The following is a 26,603-nucleotide window of genomic DNA, read 5'->3' on the forward strand; positions in this document are numbered from 1 at the left end:
CTGTAACTAAGGGGCCTATTAGGATGGCGGGTAGACTTTTGTCCACCCGCCACCCTAGCGGTGCTGGGACCGGCCGCCAGTGGTGCGGCGGTCCGGCACCGGTGGCATCCTCTATTCCCAGCTTTGTGGCGGTCCCGCACCGGTGGCATCCTCTATTCCCAGCTTTGTGGCGGGCGATGCTCCCACCACGGTCCTCCCGGCGGTGGCGATCCGCCAAACATTATAATAAACACCTTTGTGTGAGAAAAGTCACGGGTCTAAAACTTATCAACATTTTCTCTTACTGTGTTGTAGATATTAATATATACATCTCATATAAATCTCTTAGATATTAATATATACATCTCATATAAATCGTGTAATCAAGGCAATTTTCGGAATAGATTGTCACCCAACAAATATTTTTTACTTAAACATTATTTTACTTAAATTTTGAAACCATTGAAATCTCACAGATAATTTATCACTAAATCTGAATATTCACACTTTAAAATGGATCTCTTACAGATCCTCCAAAAATTTGCTCAAAGTCGATTTTCATTGCCACACAAAGTGCAAATGATCTACGACCTATGCTAGCGCAATTATCAAAGAGAGAGTGAGAGTTTAAGGATCCCTCGTATTATAACTGACATGAAAATTACAGGGACTAAACAAATATATCGACATTAATAACTGTAATGCTATCTTACCAAACCATGTACACACCTAGGCATATTTCTGGTTTTTAATGCTTAAAGAGGCTGGTGTTACTCATTGCAATGAAACGGAAGTAATTGTGGCTCTACAGTGGCTTCTGGGTATGCAAATTACCTACACAAAACAGCTGGTTGTTGTCAGGCAGTCTGCCCTCTAGCAACAGTAGATGGTACTGCGCCTGCTGATTGGTGGATGCGTTTAATTCCCCACTCCCCACGCATTCTCTCTCTCTCTCTCTCTCTCTCTCTCTCTCACACACACACACACCCGCACACACGCACACACACACTTCCGTCCCACCCACCCCCCTACCTCCGCATTTGCAATGCCAACGGTCTCGCATTTGTTGGTTCAATTGGTGTTGTAAATGATGTTATTTTCCTATGTCTCTTCAAAATTTTATTTTCCATGTTAGGTAACAAAATAATATAATAGAAGTGCAAATATATAATGAGCTTATTATCTAATGACTATTTGTTTACCTTCGGTAATTTTTCATTGCGATAAGTAAGTGAAGTAAAATGCTGCGTCTGGAATGATACAAAACACGAGAATAATATTTGAACTTGTAAAAAAAGGATGAATAATAGAAAAGTGAGAAGGTAGCGGACTGAGGGAAACAAACATCATAGCGGTCAGCAGTTTTGGAATGTCACAATCGAGAGAGTGACGTACACACATAAATATACGTATAATAAAAAATATAAGTAAACAACGTGGGCTGGTGATTCTCCTGGCCTTTGCTGCTACAGATAGTGAAGCACATCTGTGAAGCTGTGCTCCACGGAGCTGTCATTTGTGTGCAGGCCAAGGAGCAGAATTCACAGGGAGGTAAACAGAAACAAGCATTTACAATGAAATAGTCTCGGCATTGTTAAAGTTAGAGCTGTTGGCATTGCTCATGACATTCTTGTATGTTTTTGTTTTTAAAACATTTAAAGAAACGGCATTGTTATTTACAATGCCAATAGCTTAATCACTCTCCAATGCGAGACCTATTGCATTTGCACCCACACACAGAGCCACCCACACAGAGCCACCCACACATACAGAGCCACACACACAGAGCCACCTACACACACAGAGCCACCTACACACAGAGCCACCTACACATACAGAGCCACTCACATAGAGCAACCTACATACAGAGTTACCCCCACACAGAGTCTCCCACACAGACTCTCTCACACACACACAGAGCCTCCCACACACACACACAGAGCCTCCCACACACACACAGAGCCTCCCACACACACACACACAGAGCCTCCCACACACACAGAGCCTCCAACACACACACAGAGCCTCCCACACACATAGAGCCTCCCACACACATATACGCTACAGCCAGGGCTTTAAGAGGGCCGGGCCTCACCAGTGAAGAGCATCTGCAGTTTTTTAAATGGGGCCTCGAAACGGGTCTCTATCGGGAGAGACCCCATGAGACGTGTCCGGGAGGTTTCAAGGTCTCAACCATCTGAGTACCTGCTTCTGGGACGGCGCATGGTCCGGGGGCACGCATTGTCTGACCACCCGAATACCTGCTTCTTGGGGGTGTGGGCAGGGAGACTACCGTAGCGTGTCCGGGGCTTCCAGGGTCTGAAGCGCACGTGTTCCAACTTGTCGGGGTAGAGACAGCCAGAGGCGTGAGATCTCAGAGTTTAACCCGATGCTCAGAAATGTAAGTTTAATTCCAACAGCATCCTCATAGTCGCCCACATTTTCGCTCTCAGGGTCCGGCCCTGCTACTCAGAAAGTAGGTTTTATATCCGTAAGGTTGGCAATTCGCCCAGGGGCACTCGCATGTCTTCCAAACGCCCGGGCACTGTACTTCGTGGGGATTTAACTACCCATGTAAGTATGACACATAAAGATTGTCTTTAACTGTATGGTTTGGCTGCTAGTATTATTGGGGGTGGACTCCTCGAATCCACGAGCACGCTCTACAGCCACGAATTCTTTAACAAAACCTTCATGTGCGTTGTAAGAAGCCTCGTGGGTGGGAAAAATGCAAACCTGAGATCGAGTTTATGTGCACAAAAAGGTCAACTAAGCGTTAAGGTCGGATCTTCTGATTCAAAGTGTGGGACTCTGCGAAAGACAGGAGTGCGTGCCTCGGTCTCCCCAGGGTGAAAACCGGAAGGCAGCACCGCCATACTCATTCACTGGCAAAATACGGTCCCTGTAGACAAGATGAAACAAAAACATTGTGCAAAAATCAGATCTTTTGAATAAATGTACCTGTGTGATCAACAGGAGTAGGTTTAGCGGATGTGAAATGTAAGCCTCCCACTTGCTTGGATTTCTACTTACTTCCTTGAGTTTTGTGCTCCCCTATCATCTCACCCCCCCCCCCTCCTAAAAAAAGGAACTCTGTGCGACTCTTAGGTGCAGATTGAAAAGCGCAGTTTCCGATTTTTTACTAAAAAAGAGTCTACGAACAAGCAGCGCAGCTCCATTCTCACTGCGCTTACGCGTTGAAATAAAGCGCCTTGAGGCTATTCCGCTCTCAGAGCAGCGCTGCGCCAGAACATTCTTACAGGCATCACTCTTGGTTTGATCATCTTCCTTCGAGTTTATTTCTTTTCCTCGGACTAGGGGCCTCGCACAGAATTAGACAGAGGGGTGTGTGTGAAACCAGCTCAGTGAAAACGGCTGAATGTTTTATTCAATTCAAGTGGCATCCGGGTGCAAATTCCAGTTGGCTAGAGCGATACATGTTTTCTAGTGTACGTCTTTTATTGTATGCGTGTCACATCATTTCCTCTTCGCTGCTGCAGAAAACATTTTACTTTATTGAATATACATTGTAGAACCAGTAATTATTGGGCGTTTAGCTGGCAGGCGCTGCTCTCTGAGTTGTCTTTAAAATTGAAAGCTCTCACATCATAACCAAATCCAATGTTCCCTTTATCGCTCACAAAATGATGAAAGGAGGAGTCGGCATGGAGGGGATTTGAGCCTGCAGCATACCCGCAGATGTCTTCTTTTGACCCATGTGGCCGCAGCAGGCACAGCACTCACTGAGCTATCGCGCCCTGCATTATACACATTCCATTTGTTCTTTATATTTATTTGGAATTGTTACCATTTGAACAAAATTCCAGTGCGTGGCAGCAAGCTTCATGCGGCAGCTTTAGCAGTTTGTACGGGCACCGAGATACATGAAGTGCTGGTCGCTCATTGGGCTAATGCACCTACTGCGGGGATCGGTATTTGACGGCAGCATGCTCGGATCTGGGCGGGTTCACTCCCTTTTCATCCTCAGTAATGTGAGTACCCTTGAGTTGTGCAACAATAAACATATGTTCTTTAGTGCCAAGAAGCTGATAGAGGCAGAGCGCTTTACAAATAATACATGCCAGGTTACAAGATAGTTTAAATAGAGGTCCTGGGCACAGAGAGCCCAGTTACACGAGACAACTAGTATACATGTTTACATTACAGGCTTGATAATGGCGCTACAGAAGAGGTTAAAGCGCCCACTGCCCATGCCTGTATCCCGCCTCCTTGAGGAAACCCGTGGCACCGTAATTAGGGCAGTATTTATGGACCTCAGGGACCCGTGAGTAGACGAGGATGTCCTGGGGTGGGCGAGCCGTCCACAGGTGCTGGTCCTGGCCCAGTGACCACTTCCCAGGGGCTCTCAGAGGGAATCGCCCTGAACACCACCCCACCTTTCTCCGAGGCAAAGCAGAAATGCCTCGGAGAAACGCAGTGGCGTTTTCGGATTCGGGGGCGTGTTTTTCTTTTCTCTCCTCTTGCCATTGGCTGGATGAGAGAAAAACATGCCCTGAGAAAACCTCGCAAAAAACACGCCCCCGAATCCGAAAAGGACGGGGCCTGTTCGGAGAGACAAAGCCTCTTCTCCAATGGCTGGCCAGCATTTAAGAGGCCAGCCAATGGAGAAGAGGAGAGAAGAGGGGCGGGTTCAAGCCCCTCTTCTCCAAAACATTAATTCTCCCGACTTCCGGTTCTGCCTTCGGCAGACCGGATGGTCCCGAGACCTAAAAACCCAATCATAATACCTACAGAGGCATCTGATTGGGAGGGGTAACGTTTGGCAGCCTATTGACAGCAGAACACAGCTGGCATCGTTTGCACATGCGCAGTGCTGTATTAGTGGTGAAATGCCCACAAAGGTGGGAGCGTGACCCTTACATTTTTTAGGTTTCACCTGCACAGCGCTTTCGCTGTGCTTGTTAGGTTTTGCCTGCACAGCGATTGTGAAATCTATTGTTTTTAATATAAATCTTAAAATGGACTTTAATCGCGCCCCCTCGCTTTCCTGGCTTTTCCTTGGTTCCTGTCCTTGGCACCTAATTTTTCTCCATTTCTATTGGCTGTCCAATATTTTCCTGCATTTACCAATGCTTGTTCCTCGTCTGCTTCTCTTATCAGTTTCCTGTAGTTGAAACACTATTAACATCTGCTTTGGTGTAACTATATTTTCATAAAGTTTTGCCTTTTTTCGGCTTGCTTGATGCTTTAAATTAAATTAGTGGATTTATATAGCCCACTTTATCTCTCAAAGAGATTAAGGGCCTCATTTATAAAAAGTGACTCATCGCTGCGTGAAAACAGCGATGCGTCACTTTTCATTGAGCCCTCATTGCGACATGCTGGATGCGTCATATTTACAGTATGACGCATCATGTCGCAAGGAGTTACAGATACGTCAGTATTTCTGACGTATCTGTAGGAGTAAAAATGACGCATTGCTGGAGTGTATCACAAAAGTGACGCAACTCCAGCAATGGGTCATTACACATGGGCAAGTCCCATGTGAAATGTGCCTGCGTCAGTCTTACGCCTGCCACGAGGCAGGCGTAAGATATTGACGCATTTTCATCCTAGAAGTGACGCAGTGAAATCTCTTTGATTTCACTGCGTCACCTCTACGAGGCTTCCTTGCGTCAGAACGCCCCCCCGCATACATTATACCTGGCGCAGATTGAGAGGGCGGGTGGCAAAGTCTAAGCGCAATCCAGTTTGGCTTCCTGTGGGTAATAGTGATATTGTGACTGATGAACTAAAAAGAAAAATGAAGCTTGCTGAATACCAGCAAAAGAATAAACAGCGGTATGATGTCAGGATGGCAGTCAGAGTGAGAAAGTGGAATTTGGGTGACCGTGTGTTGGTGAAGAGAGGTGGGCATGGTCACAAGGGTTCCTCTAATTTCTGTGGTCCTTTTATCATCACTGCAATTAAAAAGAATGTTGTGACTTTGGACAATGGTTCTACTTGAAATATGTCCAGGCTGGCGAAGTTCTCAGAGTCAAGTATCAACCCAGCTGTCACTCGGGACTCTGTTCTTGAGAGCAAGAACATAAGCACTGGACATTTGACCAGACATAAACATATGCCAGAAAAGTTCAAGGATTACATTTTGTATTGAAGAAACCTTTCTTTATTGTGATTAATATGATTGACATCTTATATTTTAACTCTCTTATGTTCAAGGTTGTGTTAACAATTTATTGTTCTTTGTTTTGTTATTTCACTCTGTAAGGGGGATGTGTTATATTCAGCTTGTGTGCTTATAGAATATGGAGTGCATGACATCGTGGAATGTTGTCATGCATTCCAGCTGAAGGAGAGCAGTTGGAGAGTTGGATCTGTTGGTGGTTGCATTGAAATAAACCTATGAATAAAGACCCTCAGGATTGTGTCCTTTTATCAATCGGCCCTGCCCCACGACTATCCTGAAACACCATCCGCTTCTCCAGACGACGGCTTTGGGGGTCGGAACAGTAGCTGCTCCTAACCCGCTGTTCTGGAATCACCGCGCAGGTTGGTGGGGGATGATATCTGCCCCAGAACATTACGGCTTACAACAATCATGGAAGCCGGGGCCCACAGTGAATACGACGCCGGATGAGAGGTCCAACCGATCCGGCCCCTTTGTGTGGCGGCGCCACGCTCTGGGGTGACCGCCGCAGCTCAGCGCCAGAGCTGTGAAGGAGCCTTTCCCACCCGTGGCAGCAGCGGTGATTGCACGCACGCAACTGGTGCCTTCGCACTGCGCTGCAAGAAAGTAACGGAGGCTGGGCAGGCCTAACCGCACTGCGTGGCGGCACCGGAAAACCAAAGGTGCCACCGCAACTCCCCGTCCCAAACTCAAGACCGAGTGCCTGCCACCAGTTCCAGCCTGTGCGGCGCTCCCAGTGGGGCACAGTCTTTGGGGACGGCATAACACGCATCTGCCGCAACTTGGTTAAAGGTGGTGATGCGCATTTGACTGATGTGGCATCCCCCTGCTTGCCCCATTGGAGCCGATTCTGCCACGCACTCTGCCTCATTGGTGGCCCAGCGCAGTACCTACTTGTCTCTTGGGGAGCTGGAGAGACCCCTCCTGAGCATCTAGGGGGGGCTTTGAGAGAACAGAGGCCCCCCTGTGTTTCCACTGAGATCCAGGCTGCTTCAGGCCGGAGGAGTGTCCCCTGGTCTAACATAAGACGACTGCTGGACAGGCCAACACAGGCGATCCCTGAAGCTTGTGACTCCCTTGGCGGCTTTGGCCCACCATTCGATTGCGCCTACTGGAGACTGATTGTGGAAGGCCCACCGCCCCCCCGGGGGGAGTTGACGTCGGAAGAAGCTATCAGGGGCCTGCGCACTGCAACTGAGTTCCTGGCCGACGAGTCTAACACATAAGAACTGTAGGGGGTGGCGCTTCGGCCCATACTGAGTGCCCTAGTCTGGTTGGCGACACACCTTGGCCATTACCATGGATCGTGTCAGGGGCACTGGCTCCCGTGGGTCGAAACAGGTCAAAGCAAACAAACTGGACCGCTACATAGTCTCCAAAGTGGCTCAGCAGGGCAGATTGTCCATAGATGCCGTTAAGGGGAGTCCCGGGGAAGATGAACTGGAGCAGTCACTTAAGGATGTCATGGCGGCCATTACTGGAGTCAAAACCTCCCTGGATACTGTGGCAATTGATGTCAATCTTATTAGGGCCGACCTTGGAAAACTTAACGAGAAAGTCAGGCAGGTAGAGATCACAACCTCTAGCCTCGTCAATGACGTCTCGCAACTTAAAAGAGAGGTCCGCGAACTCCAGGACTCACGCACCCTCACAGATCTCAAGTTGGATGATTATGAAGGTCGACTTAGGCGCAATAATCTTCGCATTTTGGGAATTCCGGAAAAAGCTGAGGGGCAAGCATCAGACCTATTTAATTAGGACTTTATTCTTAATCACCTCCATCCCATGGGCCTCAGTAAGTTCTTTGTTATTGAACGTACTCACAGGGTCCCAGGCGGCCGTCCCAAACCGGGCGCTCCCCCGCGGCCCATGCTGGCTCGAGTCCTCAACTTGAGTGACAGAGATGTGATTCTCCAGTAATTCCAGAGCTGCCCCCCCGCTTCACTAGGAAAACACTGACATTTCCTTCTTTCCAGATTTCACACAGAGGGTACAGAAACAGCGGCGTTCATTCCTTTCTGTGAAGCGCGACTTGAAGGAAAGGGGCCTGAAGTACTCAATGCTTTTCCCAGCACGCCTCTGGGTTGAGGTGGATGGGAGTGTGTGGTTCTTTGACCAACCGGAAGCAGTTGCGGAGTGGATTGAATATCAAGGTGCAAAGGGTCCTGGACATCGTGATGCTGGGGAGCATGCAGACTCTCATCCTTCATGAGATACAGACAAGGAGCATGGCAGCCTGTCACTGAGTAATTTGGGACATGGTGGAGGGATGGGCCAGGGAGGGTGGACACGAGTGTTTGCATGCTGGGGCGGAGGATTACGTATGGCCTTCAGCCGCCCGTCTACTGGGGGCAATAGGAGTACCATGGTTAGGGGCAGGGACGCGGAGCTCGCTATCTTATCCCTCTTTCTTTCTTTGAATTTTTCCCTGGGGTGACAGGCACTCTGCAAGTTTTTCATGGGTAGTTTTAAGCCCAGAGTGCAGGGCAGCGGGGTGGGGGGCTGTTGGGCTGGGGTGTATTGTTTGTTGATTTGGTGTTATTTTTGTTACATCCGCACGGCTTATGCTTATGTCTTTTGGAACTTAACAGGTGGGGTGCATGCGGAGGGTGGTTGGCTGTGTGCTGTGCAGGACAGACATAATGGGGGATAAAAACTTTAACATTTTGAGTTGGAATGTTAATGGGTTAGTGGACAAAATCAAAAGAAGTGTTGTTCTTCAGTACATTTAGAGGCAGGCTCCTGATGTAGTTCTGCTCCAGGAAACTCACCTGGTCAGGAACCTATGTAAGGCAAAGCATGGGGGGATATAAAATGTTCGCACACTCTGGGTTCACCACAGGTTCCAGGGGGGTAGGTATCATGACAAGAAATGCGTTTCCACTACCGGTGAATTCCACCTGGGCAGACGATCGAGGCAGGTACGTTGGTATCACCGGGACGTGGGGGGGCCGGGTTCTTACCCTCATGTCCATCTATGTCCCTCCAGGCTTGCAGGGCAGAACGTTCGCTAACTTGGGTGTGGTCCTACTCACCATTCCAGAGGGTCTCTTAGTGATAGGGGGCGACTTCAATGCAGTGGCATCAGGTACATTGGATAGATATACCCCCCGGGAGGTGAGGCCTTCGGCTCGGTGGTTACCTGACTTTCTTGATGCAATGGGACTGGTTGATGGATGGAGACTATACCATCCAGACCAGATACAACACACCTTTCACTCTGGGGTGCAACACAGTCTTTCCCGTCTAGACTATTGTTTTGTCCCTGCCGCACAAGCCACTTACATAAACAAAGTTAAACACTTAGCTAGGGGTATCTCCGACCACTCGCCCCTCTGGGTCCATCTGCTCATAAGCCAGGGTACAGTGGGGAGGATAGCCCCCATTAACCCTTAGTACCTGCCTGACCCTAAGATCTGCAAAGACCTTATTAAGACCCTTGACGAATATTTTTCTGACAATTTGGGATTTGTGTCCTCTTCCCAGACATTATGGGAAGCGTTTAAGACGGTGATCCGGGGACAGGCGCTGTCTCTGATATCTGGCTCCAAAAGAGACAGGCAGAAGGAAGTGCTCGACCTTGAGTCTGATATTTACAGGCTAGAAAACCGCCTGGACTCTGGGGTGACACCGGAGAAGCTCCATCTGCAGAACCTGAAGCAGCATGACTATAAAACTTTAGTTTCTGACAGGGCCAAGGCCCTCAGCAGGGAGCAGCAGGGCAGACTCTACGATCTTGGTGACAAGGCTGGGAAGCTCATTGCGTGGCTAGACAGAAAGGAATTGGCAAGCCGACTGGTCCCGGAGCTTATAATAGAGGGTGGCATCTCGATCATGGAGCCCTAGGAAATAGTGTATAGATCTGCTGGCCACTTTCAAAAGGTCTACACATCAGTGAATTCCCACACAGAAATAGACTCTCAGGACTTACTACGGTCTCTTTCTGGAAGATCGAGTCTTTATGGATAGCCCTCTTACGACCAATGAAATTGCACAGGCGATCCGCTCCTTAAACTCCGGGAAAGCTCTGGGCCCCAACGGACTCCCCATTGAACTCTACAAGCTCAAACCGGGCAAACTTTCCCCACATTTGAAAGCCATGTTTGAAGAATTTAGGGAAGTGGGACTGCTCCCCCGGGAGCAGAGAATAGTTACCATTGTCACTATACATAAGGAAGGGAAGGCTAAAACAGGCTGACTCGTATAGGCCCATCTCTCTTTTAAATGCAGAACCAAAAATACTAGCCAAATTGTTAGCTAACCGACTGGTGAAACTGATTAGCGATCTAGTACATCCGGATCAATCCGGTTTTATGCCCCCTAGAAACACAGCCCTTAACCTACGTAGGGTTCACGGGGTTGTGGATCGGGTGCACACCCTTCGTGAACCAACTGTGATTGTGTCACTAGACGCTACCATGGCCTTTGATACAATTGAGTGGCCCTACTTATGGGCAGTTTTAGCAAAGTTTGGATTCGGCCCAAAATATATCCACTGGGCGTGTCTTTTATATGCCGAACCTCTGGCTCAAATAGTGGTAAACAACAAAGTTTCTGCCACTTTTTCACTTAATCGGGGAACTCGTCAGGGATGCCCCCTTTGCTGCTTGGATCCGTTGGGATCCAATGATAAGAGGGCTGCGGTGGTCCCCCGGATGGGAATACCGTCTATCTTTATACGCAGATGACATCCTACTCTATTTGGCCTCTCCCAGGAAATCTCTTACGGTAGTGCTTGATATTCCCTCTATTTTCGGCAGATTTTCTGGACTCTCCATCAACTGGGGAAGATCGTTATTATTTGTACTGAGCGGGGACCCCACTTTTCCACCCCGGGGTTGTCAAATACAAATCAACAAGTCCGGATTTAAGTATCTGGGAATTTTTATCTCGCTGGACCCTTCGGTCCGATATGCCCAAAATCTCCTTCCCCCTCTTCGTAAACTCAAAAGTGACATTGCTAATTGGAAGACACTCCCTATTTCCCTCCTGGGCAGGGCTGCCATCTTCAAAATTATGGCCTTACCACGATTCCTCTATGCCTTACAAAACACTTTAGATCTAGTTCCGGCTCATTACTTTAGGGAAATGGAGGGTCTGCAGAGGGACCTATTATGGGATGGTAGACCCCGAATTGCCCTCAACAACCTTACGCTCAACTGGTACGACGGGGGCATCAGCCTCCCAGATATCAAGAAATATTATTGGGTGTCCCAGCTGGCGGCCATTAATCATTGCACGTATGGACGAGCGGATGACCCGGGCTACGCTATGGATAGGTGGCTCCTTCCCGGGGACACCTACAGCAGAGCTTTGTATTTCCGACCTAAAAGATTTGTGTTAACTGGTCCCACGAAACACTCGATTCAAATTTGGCATAACGCCACCAATTCACTTGGCTGGAGACATAAATTAACTTTGGCTACCCCTCTTTGGAACTCGGAGAAGCTAGGTGATCTGTGGCGAACAAAGGGCTTTGATAGGTGGGATCTGATCGGCATCGCGGCTGTCAAAGATTTCTGGGGATGGGAAGGGGTTAAGTCCTTCCGCACGCTTCAGAGCGAATATGAGCTGGCAGACTGAATACTTTCGCTATGCTCAGGTCTCACACTCACTCCACTCTTTGTTGCCTAAGGGTTCCGATCCTCCGGAGGCCTCTCCCCTGGAAGATAGAGTTTTAGACGGCCACCTCCCCGACAAAACAATCTCACTAATAAATAAAAAGTTAATCAACCATATGGCAGACCCCCTACAGACACTGCGTGATAAGTGGACTCAGGATGGGATAGAACTAGACGATGAGGACTGGCAGGCTGCAGTATCCTCCCCTAAAGAGGTGGCTATTCCGGCACGCTTGCGATTGGTGCAGCTTAAAATCCTTCATAGGATCTACATAACAGGGCTCCGATTAATGCACATGGGATTGTCCGACAAGGGCGAATGTAAAAGGGGTTGCGGCCTCACCAGAATGTTCATGCACATCATCTGGGAACGCACATACATTAGTTCCTACTGGCTCCAAGTCCATGACAAAATCAACAAGGTGTTATGCGCCTCTCTCCGTCCGGAGGCGAGACGATGTATTTTTAATATTTGGGAGCCCACAGACCTGAACACTTCTCAAATGCAATGGGTCACACTTGGGTTCATGTTGGCCAAACGAAATATTGCTCAACTGTGGGGGGTGGCTCAACTGCCCTCTCTGGAAGCTTGGGAAAAGAACATTGACTGGTGTATGTTTAGAGAAAAAAACGTATATGTGGCAAGGGGGTGTCCAACGGGCATTCCACGACAATGAGTGGGAAAGGGCACTCGAATTCCCCAAAAAAGTGTCCAGGAATGCCCGTTTCAAGAATATACAATTTCACATTCTGCATAGGGCCTACTTGACACCAGCACGCCTGCAGCGTTTTTATCCTGACACAACTTTCCTTTGCCCCCGCTGTCAGGCGCAGGGCGCAGATTTCCACCATATGTTTTGGGCCTGTCCGGGTATCCAGGCCTACTGGTCATCTATCCACATGACACTCCGCGATCTTACCGGACTTCCCCATCTGGCCACATGGGAGTGTTGTGCGTTGGGTATAATCGGTCGGAGGAAACGTCATAAACTGCCCATACGTTTTGTCTCCTTAGCTCAACTACTGGCTAAACGCTGCATAGCTATACATTGGCGCTCCCCTTCAGGCCCCCCGATTGCAGCATGGGCGGGGGCAATGCTCAAATGGGCTGCAGCCGAGGAGGATTCCCTGCGGGAGGAGGAAGCGAAAGGCATACGAAAAACCCCAATCTCCCTGGAATGGGCGCTCCTGCTACACCAGTTCAAACAGTCTCAGTCCCAGGATGACTCGATCACGAGCGCGACAACCCCCGACGCCACACAGCTGTCTACTGTGCAAGCCCACACAGCTAGAGCCCCCTCCTGATAATTCACACCTACCTGGGGCCTGCTGGTCTCCTGCCCCCACCACCCCGACCCACTCACCTATTCCGTGTGTCCGCCTGCACGCCCATATTCTTCATAGTGACATACAACTGTGCCGCCGCTCAGATACTTGAGGAACCATGCGTGCCCTAGTCTGGCTGTACCACCTAAAACTCCATGACGACCCCTAGTTTGATTCCCCCCCCCCTTCCCCGGTTTTTCTTTACTTGGCAAACACCTGCTACAGCGCATACAGCATCTACATGAACTTGTAGTAATTGTACATGCCTATAATGATACTAGCTGATTGGATACACATGTACCATGTTAATGCAGACAAATACATATGTATAACAACTGTAATAATAAATGCCAAAAAAAAGAATAAAAAAAAAAAAAAATGTGGCAAGGGGGTGTCCTAGGAATTGGTCCCGTATCTGGAATCCGTGGAATGTATATAGAGGGGAGATCTGTGTACCGCCTCGAAGTATTGAACATGATGACCCGATATCCCCATGAAGTTCCTCTCTATGATGAAGTCAATGTAACCATCCACCCATGCGTACTGTAATGTGACACCTGCATGACCACCTGTACTATATCGTTTTGCCGATGTGTGTTTCAATAAAAAGATTTATTAAAAAAAAGAATTGTAGGTACTCTCCCAGAGTACAGCTACTCTCCCATTAAAGGTATTGCAGCAGTGCTGAGAAGTGCAGGTACTCTCCCATTAAAGGTATTGCAGCAGTGCTGAGAAGTGCAGGTACTCTCCAATTAAAGGTATTGCAGCAGTGCTGAGAAGTGCAGGTACTCTCCCATTAAAGGTATTGCAGCAGTGCTGAGAAGTGCAGGTACTCTTCCATTAAAGGTATTGCAGCAGTGCTGAGAAGTGAAGTGCTCTCCCAGAGAAGAACAACTGCTCTCCCATTAAAGGTATTGCAGCAGTGCTGAGAAGTGCCGGTACTCTCCAATTAAAGGTATTACAGCTGTGCCAAGAAGTGCAGGTACTCTCCCATTAAAGGTATTGTAGCAATGCTGAGAAGTACAGGTACTCTCCAATTAAAGGTATCACAGCAGTGCTGAGAAGTGCAGGTACTCTCCATTTAAATGTATTGCAGCAGTGCTGAGAAGTGCAGGTACTCTCCCATTAAAGGTATTACAGCAGTGCTGAGAAGTGCAGGTACTTACCCAGAGAAGTACCACTGCCCTCCCATTAAATGTATTGCAGCAGTGCTTAGAAGTGTAGGAACTCTCTCATTCAAATTAAAGAAGTGCAGGCACTCAGTACCATACAGTACCTGCCCATTAAAAGAGCTGGCTCGTACAGGAGGACTGGGGCACTTCCACCCTCCCTGCAGTGGATCTCGCCCACCTTAGGGGGACCTACGTAATAGCCAACTACTTGTGCTTCAGAAAACTATTGGAAACATCACTTTAGAATTGTCTACTCCTGGCCACGCCCACATTCGGGGCTGTGAAGAAGATGATGCACAAGGTCCAACCTACCGACAAGACCCTAAACTCACTTCACCTTCCTGAGCCATATTAGTAACTTAAGGGCCGGATGCATAAATGCATTTTGTGATCGCATACCCTGCAATATGGTAATTCACAGGGTTTGCTACAAGAACATTTGTTTTTTGAATATACTAAACACATTAAGCGATTCGGTAACCTGCTGCCGAATCGCTAAATGGACTTAGGAAACCATTTGGAATCAATGTTTTCGAAGGGTCATGATTTGAAATGTGCAGCAGGTGCAGTGGCACAAAGCTCAAACTTTAGCATGACCTCCTCGAAACACCTAATATTGCTATATTTTACTACTATACGGGCAGACACAATTGCAGTTATCTTGCAGTTAAAAGGGGCTTGATTTGAATGGTCTAGCAGGTGCAGTGGCACTGGGGCCAAACGTTGTCAGAACTCCTCTAAACACATAATATTGGTATCACATCAATGAATTCTATTCTTTCCCTCTTTCATTTCATTTTTTAAAACTTTTCTATTACTTACCTGCCTTATACCACTGGTAACAGCACAATATTTTGCCTTTTTGTACATAAACAAATCATAACACTTTAACAGACTTTCTGCAACTCATACTGTACAACTTCTCAGCAAGCTACAACTTACAACAAAAAACAGCTTATTATTAATCCCATAGGTGAAACCTAATGCATTTACCAATGCTTGTTCAGGCTTTGAGTTTAGCTGTCTTTGTACCGGTTCCGCTCAGCAGCCCTATGCTGTCTGTGGTCAGTCCCCACTACTGGATGCGTTGGGTTTTGCCCTGGGAACGTTAAGGAGCTGTCTGCTGCTGAGGAGATGTTACCTCAGCAGTTAGTGGGCACACCATCCTCTTTACAGGCTGCTTCTTCAGCACAGAAACAAACATTGTAAAACACACACTCAAAACAAGCACACCTTCCTATCACGCAGCCAGAACTATAGATTTCCCTGTCAGATACACAGTTTAATCAGGCTGGTACACCACTATCTGACTGGCATGACTAAAGATGCAAGATTTGCCAAATGTGGGTCACACATTGTATTTTTTTGCACTATCTGGGACGTGCATAATTACATCCAGAAGCATAGGGTCACCTCACACACCAAACAAGTCACATGACTTCCAACTTCCGCCTCAAATGTTCGCCATAGAGCCTGGTGCCCGAATGTCGTCACTCAGGTGATACCAGGGAGTGCACGTACATGTTGCAAAAAAAGGAAAGGAAAAAAAGTGTCTAAAGTAGGACATAGGACATCAGATACTCCTCTGTAGAGAGGTACAGCACACTACTAACCCAATCGGAGCTCTGGACATAGACAGGTTGGTTGAGGGCACGACGGCCAGTTACAGAGTGGACAGATTAGACGTGAGATCATTGTTTGAAGATGCTTTTTGTTTCCTTGCCTTTAAGGGGCTTATAAACACATTTTAAGTGTGTGCCTTCTTCAGGTAGACCCACATAGACGCCCATAAGCCACACTGGGCCAAAAGTTAAACAATGTCAACAGCAAGCAATGTGAATGAGTGGCAAACAGGATGAAATAGGTCGGTGGTTGTTGAACATGTTTGAGAGATGCAGATCTTTGTCTGATAACGTCACCTTCAAGATTAGACTGCTAGATTATAAGCATTCTTTGGAGTCTTTGATACAAACAGGGGAGTAGCTTCCATAGGTGCAGGAGGTGCAGTGGCACCGGGACTCATGTGCCTCAGGGGCCCACTGAAACAAAATGCAAACCTTAGGAACGGCTCGCAGTGGTAACATGCACATGAAGAACGCAAAGTTATGTAAAATAGAAAGATAGTGATAGTGAAAAAACTTTAGTTTCTATAAAAACAAAGGGCAGCACTCATGAAATAAACCCAGCCCTGACGTAAGAAATAATTGGTGCAGGCTGCAAATAAACTTTGGGAAAGATTTACAAGCGCCTTGCGACATCTCTACGACACTGTTGCGTCACTTCTGTGACGCAGCGGCATCGTAAACAATGTGCCACTATGCGACATATTTACAACGTGACGCATCTAGGGATATGTGTCACGTTGTAAAGCCCTGTGCCACATTATACCTGCATCAGGTATAATGTATGCAGGGTGGGCGTTTGTTAGACCTGGCACCATTGGCGTGAGTCTCCCTTCCATTTTTCGCTGTATCTCCTCTGTTTTTGCTGGTTATAGATGGTCTGGGCGCTGTGCCACTGCCATTCAGTGCCACAGCGCGAATGCTCCCTTTGTAAAGATGACATGTGAATTGGTACATCCATGATTGGCTTATTTGGTTTACCTGTTAGTCCCCAGTAGCGTGGCCTGTGTGTGCCCAGGGCTGTTAAACCAAATGCTGCTGGTGGGCCTGCAGCGCTGGTTTGCGCCACCCACAGAAGCAGCTTGTAAAGTGTGTCTCAGACCTGCCACTGCAGTGTCTGCGTGCAGTCCAGAACTGCCATCTTGGCTGTGAAGTGCACCCACTTCCCAGCCCCTGGACCTTCCCTTGGCATCATGTAAGCCACCCCTATGGTAGGGTGCATTGTATGTGTAAGGTAGGACATGCTCTGATGTGTTTAGCATGTCCTGGTAGTGAATTACACCCAATTTCGTTTTTCACTACTGTAAGGCTACCTGTTCTTTATAGGCCAGAATGGGAGGTTTTGGCTATTACATTGTATAGTCCTAACTGACCCATAGAACATGGTAGAAAAACGAATTTAGTATGCCTGGGCTCAGAATATTAAAATACATCTTTTAGTGAAGGTTATTTTTATATTCTGTGTTTGAAACTACCACTTTTAGAGTATAGGTACTTCCTTGCCTAAGCCTTCCAGTGTGCTCTGCTATTATGTGCATTGGCTGTCTGGTCTTGGAGGGACAGGGCAGGCTGAGTCAGACCTAGGTTGAATAGAGAGATCTGCCTTGGAGTGAGGGGAGGGGTAGCTCCTGCACTTGAATAGGGCTGTGCCTGGCAAGGTGAATGCTGGCTCCACCTCCCACTGGGCGTCTGAAGGCAGACCCCCTCTTTCTGAAAGGAAGGATGCAGCCTGGTAAACAAAGTGCTCCAGGGCTGGGAAGAACTGGTTCTGGCTGGGTTCAGAGACTTGTGGCTCCTAAGAACAAAGACTTTGGGGGTATAAATATTTGTGCCCCCACCCCTACAATTTGTATTGCTCCTGGACAACAAGAAGAACCTCTGTCCGTGTAACTACAGGAATCTGCAGGAGAAGGACTGTCCTTGTGCTTGTGTGCTGTTTCTTGGACTGGCCTGCAGTGGTTACTACTGGACTTGGAAAAAGAGGAAAAGGACTTTGAAGGAACTTTTATTTTTGGCTACAGCAATCACCCAAGGGCTAGAAGAGAGCTAGCCTCCTGCAGGAGTCTCAGGCACATCAGACTCCACCACCAGCCTCCTGTTTCCTCCCAGCGAGGATTTCTATCTGCAGGTGAGGCTCCTGTGAGTTCCAGGGCCTCTTGTTCTACTGCTGAGAAAAGAGTGCTGAAAAACGTCGCTAACCCCCGTTAGCGAGCCGCTGCAGCTGGAGAGCGTGAGGAAAATCGTCGCTCTGCTACCGCCGAGCGCTCGCTACCGGAGATCGTCGCATCACCTGTCGGCGGGCCTGAAAATGCTCGCTAACTCCGAAGATTATCGCATTACCTGTCAGCGGGTCCCAAAACGCCCGCTAACCCAAGTGCATCGCATCAGCTGTCTGCGGGCCTAAGAGTGCTCGCTATCCCGAATATTACCACATTGCCTGTCAGCGGGTTCCAAAACACTCGCTAATCACAGTTATTGTATCACCTGACTGCGGGCCTGAAAATGCTCGCTAACCCGAAGATTGTCGCATTGGTTGTTAGCGTGCCCCAAAAGGCTCGCTAACCAGAAATCATCGCACCAGGTTCATCGCAGCACGGATGCCGAGCATTCGCCATTTTCCCCGCATCGCATCAGGATCGTTGCTCCCTCGCGGAGCGCCATTTTCTTTTATCGCAGCAAGATCGCACACGCAACAGGCTCGGCGCATCATCCTCCCTTAGCGGCAAGGATTTTATCGCATCACCGGCTTAGCGTGAAGAAGTTTGTCGCTTTATCCTGCCCGCAACCCAGCGTATCATCCTCCCTTGCGAAAAGGATTCATCGCATCGCTGGTTAGCGTGAGGAAATTTATCGCTACAACTCGTTAGCGACATTTTTGTTGCTTTGCTACAGAATCCAGATACCTTGTGAGTAAAAGGGTCGCAGAGACCACTGCATTGAACTGAACATCACTTTGTGCACCTTGAACTATTTTTGCAGCATTGTTAAAGTAACCCTATTTTCTTAGTATTGTGGATTTTTACTGTTATTGGTCTTGTGTTAAGTCTATATAAATATACTTTGTTTTTATAACTACTTGAGCGGTGTCCCTTTGTAGTGTTCCTCATTGTGTTACTGTGTATGGCCATAAATGCTTCACACACTGCCTCTGAGATAAGCCTAGCTGCTCGTGCTACGTTACCACAAGGCTGAGCAGGGGTTATCAAAGGGTGTAGGCTGCTTACTCTGACTTAGGAAGAAGGGTCCCTACTTGGACAGTGGCCAGCCATTGCCAACTAGAGACCCCCATTTCTAACCTTGGTGGTCAGCGGTGAGGATCTGGACTTGCATTTGTGATTGCATACAGTAATTACAGTGTACACTACTGGTGAGTGCAGACCATAACATAACCACGTACGTTTGAGGTTTTTGTTCTATTTTTGATTGTTATTGCCACTTATTGCTACAATGGGCAAGCTCAGATCCAATGCCTCAGAGGATCTCTCCTGAGAAGAAGAGAAATTAGAAACCTACAATGCCAAGCAGCTCACATATTTTTGCAAACGCTTCACATTCCCTATCACTGGTCTCACTAGAAGGGAAGAGTATTACAAGGCGCTGAAGGCCTGGTTAGAAGCCAGGGATGCCCCTAGGAATATGGAAGAGCCTGTGGAGGGGGGAGAGAATGCAGGAGAGCAGCAGGATGAAGTGGTAGATTTGGAAAGAGATAAAGCAGTTTCCAGCCCGTGTGTCCTCAAGGGGCCTGACTCCAGAAGATATGGAGGACAGGGAGAGAGATAGGCGGCATCATATGGAGATGGATAAGCTTAAATTTGATGGTCAGAGGGACCTAGAGAATAAGAAGTTAGAATTTGAGATGATGAAAGTGAAACTTGAACATGAGGGAAGTTTGAGGGAGTTGGAGATTAAAGCAAGGAGTATAGAGATCTCCCCCTCTTGTGGCAGCATACCAGTAGTGTATACTGAGAGTAGAGTGTATATACCTAAAGAGGTTATTAAGGATTTCCATAAAAGTGAAGATATTCAGCAATGGTTTGCCGCTTATGAATTAGCTATGGTGTCCCACCGGGTCCCTGAGAAGGATTGGGGAGCGGGGTTGTGGGGATGCTTTGTGAGTGAGGGGAGGGATACCTTGTTGGACCTTCCCCCAGAAAGTAGGATGGTTTATGCCCACATGAAGGAAGCTTTGATTACCCGCTATGATTTGACCCCTGAAATGTACAGGCAGAGATTTAGAACCTGCAAGAAGTTAGAGGGTACCACGTGGATTGAATATGTGTCTTTTTTTGCAGAGCAATGTAGCGCTGGGTAAAAGGTAGAAACTTTGAGCAACTGTATGATTTGGTTGCATGGGAGCATTTATCTGATAGATTGCAAGCTAACTAACCCTAGGAAGCTTGCTGAGGAGACGGACCGCTGGGTGAGCACCTGGGTTCGCAAGGGTCCAGCGGGAGACTTCGCCAAAGGTGGGCAGGGTCCCCAGCAGAGAGGTGGGGGGGACAGGGGTAAACCAAGGGAGTTCCACAAAGAGCCCCAAAGTAATTCCCAAGGGAACCAAGCAGTGGTGTCCCAGCCTCCCCAGGATAAGAAGCCAGTGCCCCCAACAGGTAGGCCTGTTCAGAGGGGGCCCCTTACTTGTTTTAAGTGTGGTCAAGTGGGCCACAGGTACTTTGATCCACAGTGTCCTCAGAGGGATGCTCCTGCACCACCCCGTGCACCACCCCGCCAGCTTGCTAGTGTAGCCCTGGGAGGGGAGGAGATGGGTGCCCAAGGTGAGTGGGATCCCGTAGAATTGACCCTTGTCTCACTAGGAGACTTTGAGATGGTCCCTAAACCTGCACTGCCTGATAACACTAAGAAATACCGGCAGTGGGTGACCATCAATGGCCATAGAGTGGAGGCTCTGAGGGACACAGGAGCCAGTGTAACTGCTGTCAGCTCCCGGTTGGTGTCCAAAGAGCAGGTTGTTCCCCATGCATTCTACCCAGTAGTGTCCGCAGACAACTCAGAGAGCCAATGTGAGGTGGCTCAGGTTCCCTTTGAGTGGGGGGGTGGTCTCAGGAACTCTTCAGGTGGCTGTGAGGCCCGCCATGCCTGTAGACTGTCTGTTGGGCAATGATTTAGAGAACTCACCGTGGGCTACGGTGGAGAGGAAATCTCACTTGGAGATGTTGGGTCTGCCTGAGTGGGAGTGTGCTACCACTTGGTCCATGGCAGCCAAAGAGGGTGTTGAGAAAGACCTGGAGCCTGAGAGTATGGCCCAGGTCCCTGCTTAAGAGAGAAGGGGCAGGGGGTGCGAGAAGCCGGCCCCCTTGGTTCCCACGGCCCAGGAGGGACCAGACCTTGAGGGGGATGCCCTGGAGCCTACCGGGGAGCAGAGTGCCGACGTGGGGGACCTGCCTGAGCTGACCCATTGGCAGCAGGAAGGAGGGCCCACCAGGGAGGAGCTTTGTGAGCAGCAAAGAGTTTGCCCTTCTCTTGAGGGTATGCGGCAACAGGCTGCAGCCCAGGCAGCAGGTGACATGTCTGGTTCACATCTGATTTATTGGGAGAACAGTCTCCTATATAGCGAGCCTAAGGCTGCTGAGCCGGGGTCAGCCCATGTGCTGGTGGTACCCGAGTGCTTCAGAGCCTTCCTACTGGGGTTGGCTCATGACATTCCATTGGCAGGACATCTGGGGCAGACCAAGACCTTTGAGAGGCTGGTCACCCACTTTTATTGGCCCCAGATGCACAAGAGCTCAGATACGTATTGTAGGACCTGTGAGACTTGCCAGGCAAGTGGGAAGAATGGGGGGAAGATCAAAGCCCCACTCCAGCCCTTTCCAGTTGTGAGTACCCCATTCGAGCAAGTGGGCATTGACATTGTGGGGCCTCTGGACCCCTAGACAGCCATGGGCAACAGGTACATCCTGGTCTTGGTGGACCATGCCACCCGGTACCCTGAAGCCATCCCGCTCAGGACAGTGACTGCCCCGTGGTGGGATGTGCACTGATGGGGATCTTCTCCCGTGTGGGGTTCCCCAGAGAGGTGGTGAGCGACAGGGGGACCAACTTCATCTCCCAGTTTATGAAGTCTCTGTGGAAGGAGTGTGGTTAACTTACAAGTTCACCACTCCTTACCACCCCCAAGGTAACGGTCTGGTTGAAAGGTTCAAACGGACCTTGAAGGGCATGATCATGGGCCTAGAAGAGCCCCTGAGGCATAAGTGGGACGTCTTCTTACCATGCCTGTTGTTTGCATACCGTGAGGTGCCACAGAAGTCCTTAGGGTTCAGTCCCTTTGAACTGCTCTATGGCCATCCGGTAAGAGGGCCTCTGAGTCTGGTCAAGGAAGGCTGGGAGCAATCTCCCAGGAAACCTCCCCAAGATGTATTTAGCTACATCTTGGCCTTCAGGAACCAGACTCGGCACTTCAGAAAAATTGCTGAGGCAAATCTGGAAGCCAGCCAGGAGGATATGAAACGTTGGCACGACCAGAATGCCACTCTGGTCGAAATTCAACCTGGTCAGATGGTTTGGGTACTGGCCCCAGTGGAGCCATGTGCGCTCCAAGATAAGTGGATCGGTCCATTTGAGGTGGTGGAGCGCAAAAGTCCAGTTACCTATCTGGTGGACTTTAAATCTCCCAGGAACCCCCTGCGGGTCCTGCATGTGAATCGCCTAAAGCCCCACTTTGCGAGGTCTGAAGTGGGCATGCTTCTTGCCACATATGCAAGGATGGAGGAGGAGAGTGAGCCTCTTCCTGACCTCCTGTGTGCAGGAGAGAAGGTTGGGTCAGTGGAGGGTGTGGTCCTCTCCACCACACTGACCCCTGAGCAGCAGAGAGATTGCCACCAGCTGTTGGGGCAATTTTCTGATTTATTTTCCCTGGTGCCTGGTGTCACTGATTGGTGCGTCTATGAAATAGACACTGGGGACAGTCCTCCTGTCAAGCACAAGGCTTACAGGGTGACTGACAGGGTAAGGGCCTGCATTAAGGAGGAGGTCTCCAAAATGTTTACCCTGGGGGTGATTGAGTCCTCTAGCAGCCCTTGGTCCAGCCCCGTGGTCTTGGTACCAAAAGCTGCAGCGCCGGGTGACACTCCAGAACTTAGGTTCTGTGTGTACTACTGAGGTCTCAATTCGGTCACAAGGACCGACGTGCACCCCATCCCCAGAGCTGATGAGCTCATAGATCGGTTAGGGCTGCCCGGTACCTCAGCACATTTGATCTAACGTCTGGGTACTGGCAGATCGCCTTAACTGATGGGGCAAAGGAGAGGTCAGCATTCTCCACACCAGATGGGCACTACCAGTTCTGTGTGATGCCCTTTGGGATGAAGAATGCCCCTGCCACCTTTCAGAGGTTGCTCAACCAGGTGTTGGCTGGGCTGGAGGATTTCAGTGCCGCCTACCTAGATGACATTGCAGTGTTTAGTTCCTCATGGGAGGACCACTTGCACCACCTCTGGGAAGTGTTGATGGCGCTGCGCAGAGCAGGCCTCACAATCAAGGCCAGTAAGTGCCAGATTGGGAGGGTTCTGTGGTGTACTTAGGACACCAGGTAGGGAGTGGCCAGGTGGCACCCCTACAGCCCAAGATTGAAACCATCCTGGCTTGGGAGCCCCCAAGGACCCAGACCCAGGTGAGGGCCTTCTTAGGACTCACGGGTTATTACAGGAGGTTTGTCAAGGGGTATGGCAACATTGTTGCACCCTTGACTGAGCTGACTTCCAAGAAGCGGCCAAAGATTGTGAACTGGACTGACACCTGTCAGAAAGCGTTTGATGCCCTCAAGACTGCCATGTGTACAGCACCCGTACTCCAGGCGCTCAACTTTGCTAAGGAATTTATTGTCCAGACAGACGCTTCAGAGCATGAGGTGGGGGCTGTTCGGTCACAGATGAACGAGGAGGGACTAGACCAACCTGTAGCCTTCATCAGTAGGAGGTTACTTTCATGGGAACAGAGGTGGAGTGCAATTGAGCGTGAGGCATTTGCTGTGGTCTGGACACTGAAGAAGCTGAGACCATACCTGTTTGGGACTCACTTCCGGGTTCAGACAGACCACAGGCCCCTCAGATGGTTGATGCTGATGAGGGGTGAGAATCCCAAGTTGTTAAGGTGGTCCATTTCCCTACAGGGTATGGACTTCACGGTGGAACATCGCCCTGGTACAGAACACGCCAATGCTGATGGTCTGTCCAGATTTTTCCGCCTTAGTGATGAGAACTTCCAAGGGATGGGTAGTTCTCCCCACATTTCAGCTGGAGGGGACGCGTGTTAGACCTGGCACCATTGGCGTGAGTCTCCCTTCCATTTTTCGCTGTGTCTCCTCTGTTTTTGCTGGTTATAGATGCACTGGGCGCTGTGCCACTGCCATTCAGTGCCACAACGCGAATGCTCCATGTGTAAAGTTAACATGTGAATTGGTATATCCATGATTGGCTTATTTGGTTTACCTGTTAGTCCCCAGTAGCGTGGCCTGTGTGTGCCCAGGGCTGGTAAACCAAATGCTGCTGGTGGGCCTGCAGCGCTGGTTTGCGCCACCCACAGAAGCAGCTTGTAAAGTGTGTCTCAGACCTGCCAATGCAGTGTCTGTGTGCAGTCCAGAACTGCCATCTTGGCTGTGAAGTGCACCCACTTCCCAGCCCCTGAACCTTCCCTTAGCATCATGTAAGCCAATTTCGTTTTACACTACTGTAAGGCTACCTGTTCTTCATAGGCCAGAATGGGAGGTTTTGGCTATTACATTCTATAGTCCTAACTGACCCATAGAACATGGTAGAAAAACTAATTTAGTATGCCTGAGCTCAGAATATTAAAATACATCTTTTAGTGAAGGTTATTTTTATATTCTGTGTTTGAAACTACCACTTTTAGAGTATAGGTACTTTCTTGCCTAAGCCTTCCAGTTGCTCTGCTATTATGTGTATTGGCTGTCTGATCTTGGAGGGACAGGGCAGGCTGAGTCAGACCTAGGTTGAATAGAGAGATCTGCCTTGGAGTGAGAGGAGGGGTAGCTCCTGCACTTGAATAGGGCTGTGCCTGGCAAGGTGAATGCTGGCTCCACCTCCCACTCAGTGGCGTCACTAGGGTTGATGTCACCCGGTGCGGGTAACTCATGGTGTCACCCCCTCACGACTTACCGCATGGACCTCCTCCGCTCCGAGTCCGCCAGTTGACAAATAACGGGACCATACAGAATCCTTAGTAACGTTTGTAAATGTAGGTCCTATAATTACAAAATGTGCCTGTTAACAACAGTGTGATAATGACTCATTAATCAGGTTGTACAGTGGGCTACCTGCTAGTCAACAGTTTATTGGAATTTATAATATCATAGGTATGGTACTTCTTACTGGTGTGGTGTTCCCACTATCTAGCAACACGATATATCAGTGGTCGAAGTGGGGGAAAAAAAGTAGGGAAACTGTGGGCGCAGAATCAGAGGGCGGGAATAACCCAAGGATTGGATCAGTGGGCGGAGCCAGAGGCGTGGCCAGAATGCGCAAACATTCCAATTTTTTGTATTTGTTTGGTTTCACTGCCCAGTTTTATCAACCAATGGATACACATGATTATTTAAGGTTATAATGAGTTATTGACAGTAAAATGTATTCACAAAGTGGGATATGCTTCTAATAACAGAATGTCCCCAAATATGATAAAATGTGGAAGCACAAGCCATTTGTCTCCGAGCCATGGAGTTTCTGTCATCAGCACTTCTCCCTTTTCCAAAACAGCAGTTCAAACATGAATGGCTAAAAATCCTAGTTTGCAAATGTTTTCTAAATAATAATGGCTCTGCCATATTTGCCTCATAATGCAAGATCTGCAGCATGATCTGACCATTTAAACTAATAAATTGTTTGTTGCTCAAACGTATCAAAAGTTAATAAAAAATGTGACTTGTGTTGCTGCGGAGTAGATGACAGTTAATAGCTCACTGTTCTATGTTAGGATTTTAACTTATAAACTGCAAGTAACAAAAGTATCTCTCTGACAAAAGCAGTAGCCCACTGGCCTATTTACATTATGTGCACTTTGTGATCTGCATGGTACATGTTCTTTGCAGCAGGTACATTAACCCTCTGAGCTACCTTTCCATGAGTCAAATCTTCCATTAAACAAAATTCCGATCTCTCTCTAGGAAGAACATTAATCATCAGAGTCATCATGACATTTTTATTGTTACCGAAAATTACTGGAGGCCAGGAAGGAGGCAGCAAGTGCTTTTAAAACCATAATATACTTGCAAAAATGATGCCTCCACCTAAAGTCAGCACCTGGTGCGGTCACACTGGTTGCACCGCCCTAGAGCTGGTCTTTCTTAAGGGTCCTGTGATCTCAGTGACAGGGTCACTGTTGTTCTAGGGTGTGCTGCTTCATAGGCCTGCCCGCAAGACTGGAGGTGAACTTCAATATGAATAGTGGTGGACAAGCCTAGAAGGTTAACCTACACTTGTCATGCTAGAGTCCACCTGCTGGTGCTACGACACCTGGGCTTCTAATGTCTTGTGAAGCCTTCTAAGGTCTAGCATGAGATAGTGCTCTCTCAGGAGAGTGGTCTGGCGGACTGGTTATTAAGGCTGAACTTGGTTCCCCAGTTCCAAATTCAGCAGCTCTGGCCATAGTGCCACATCCTCTCCCCCACTGAACACCATACTGCCCCACTGAGAAAAACTCAGACTGCCTTCAACTACAACCCAATTGTTGCCGGCTATAAACACCTGGATGCGGCTCAAGT

At 48.6% G+C, this 26,603-nt stretch overlaps 1 protein-coding gene across 4 annotated transcripts in view; it reads right to left on the reverse strand.

Annotated features, from left to right (window-relative positions):
- LOC146835350 (uncharacterized) overlaps nt 1-26,603 on the reverse strand; it is a 648,392-nt gene that overhangs the window by 10,698 nt on the left and 611,091 nt on the right. For all 4 annotated transcript variants that reach the window (XM_085600183.1, XM_085600184.1, XM_085600185.1 and 1 more), the window contains one exon: nt 1,182-1,229. In XM_085600183.1, the coding sequence (XP_085456309.1) occupies nt 1,182-1,229 (48 nt within the window). The remainder of the gene's footprint in view (nt 1-1,181; nt 1,230-26,603) is intronic.

This window comes from Triturus cristatus, chromosome 4_2 (assembly GCF_964204655.1).
Source record: "Triturus cristatus chromosome 4_2, aTriCri1.1, whole genome shotgun sequence".
NCBI lineage: Eukaryota > Metazoa > Chordata > Amphibia > Caudata > Salamandridae > Triturus > Triturus cristatus.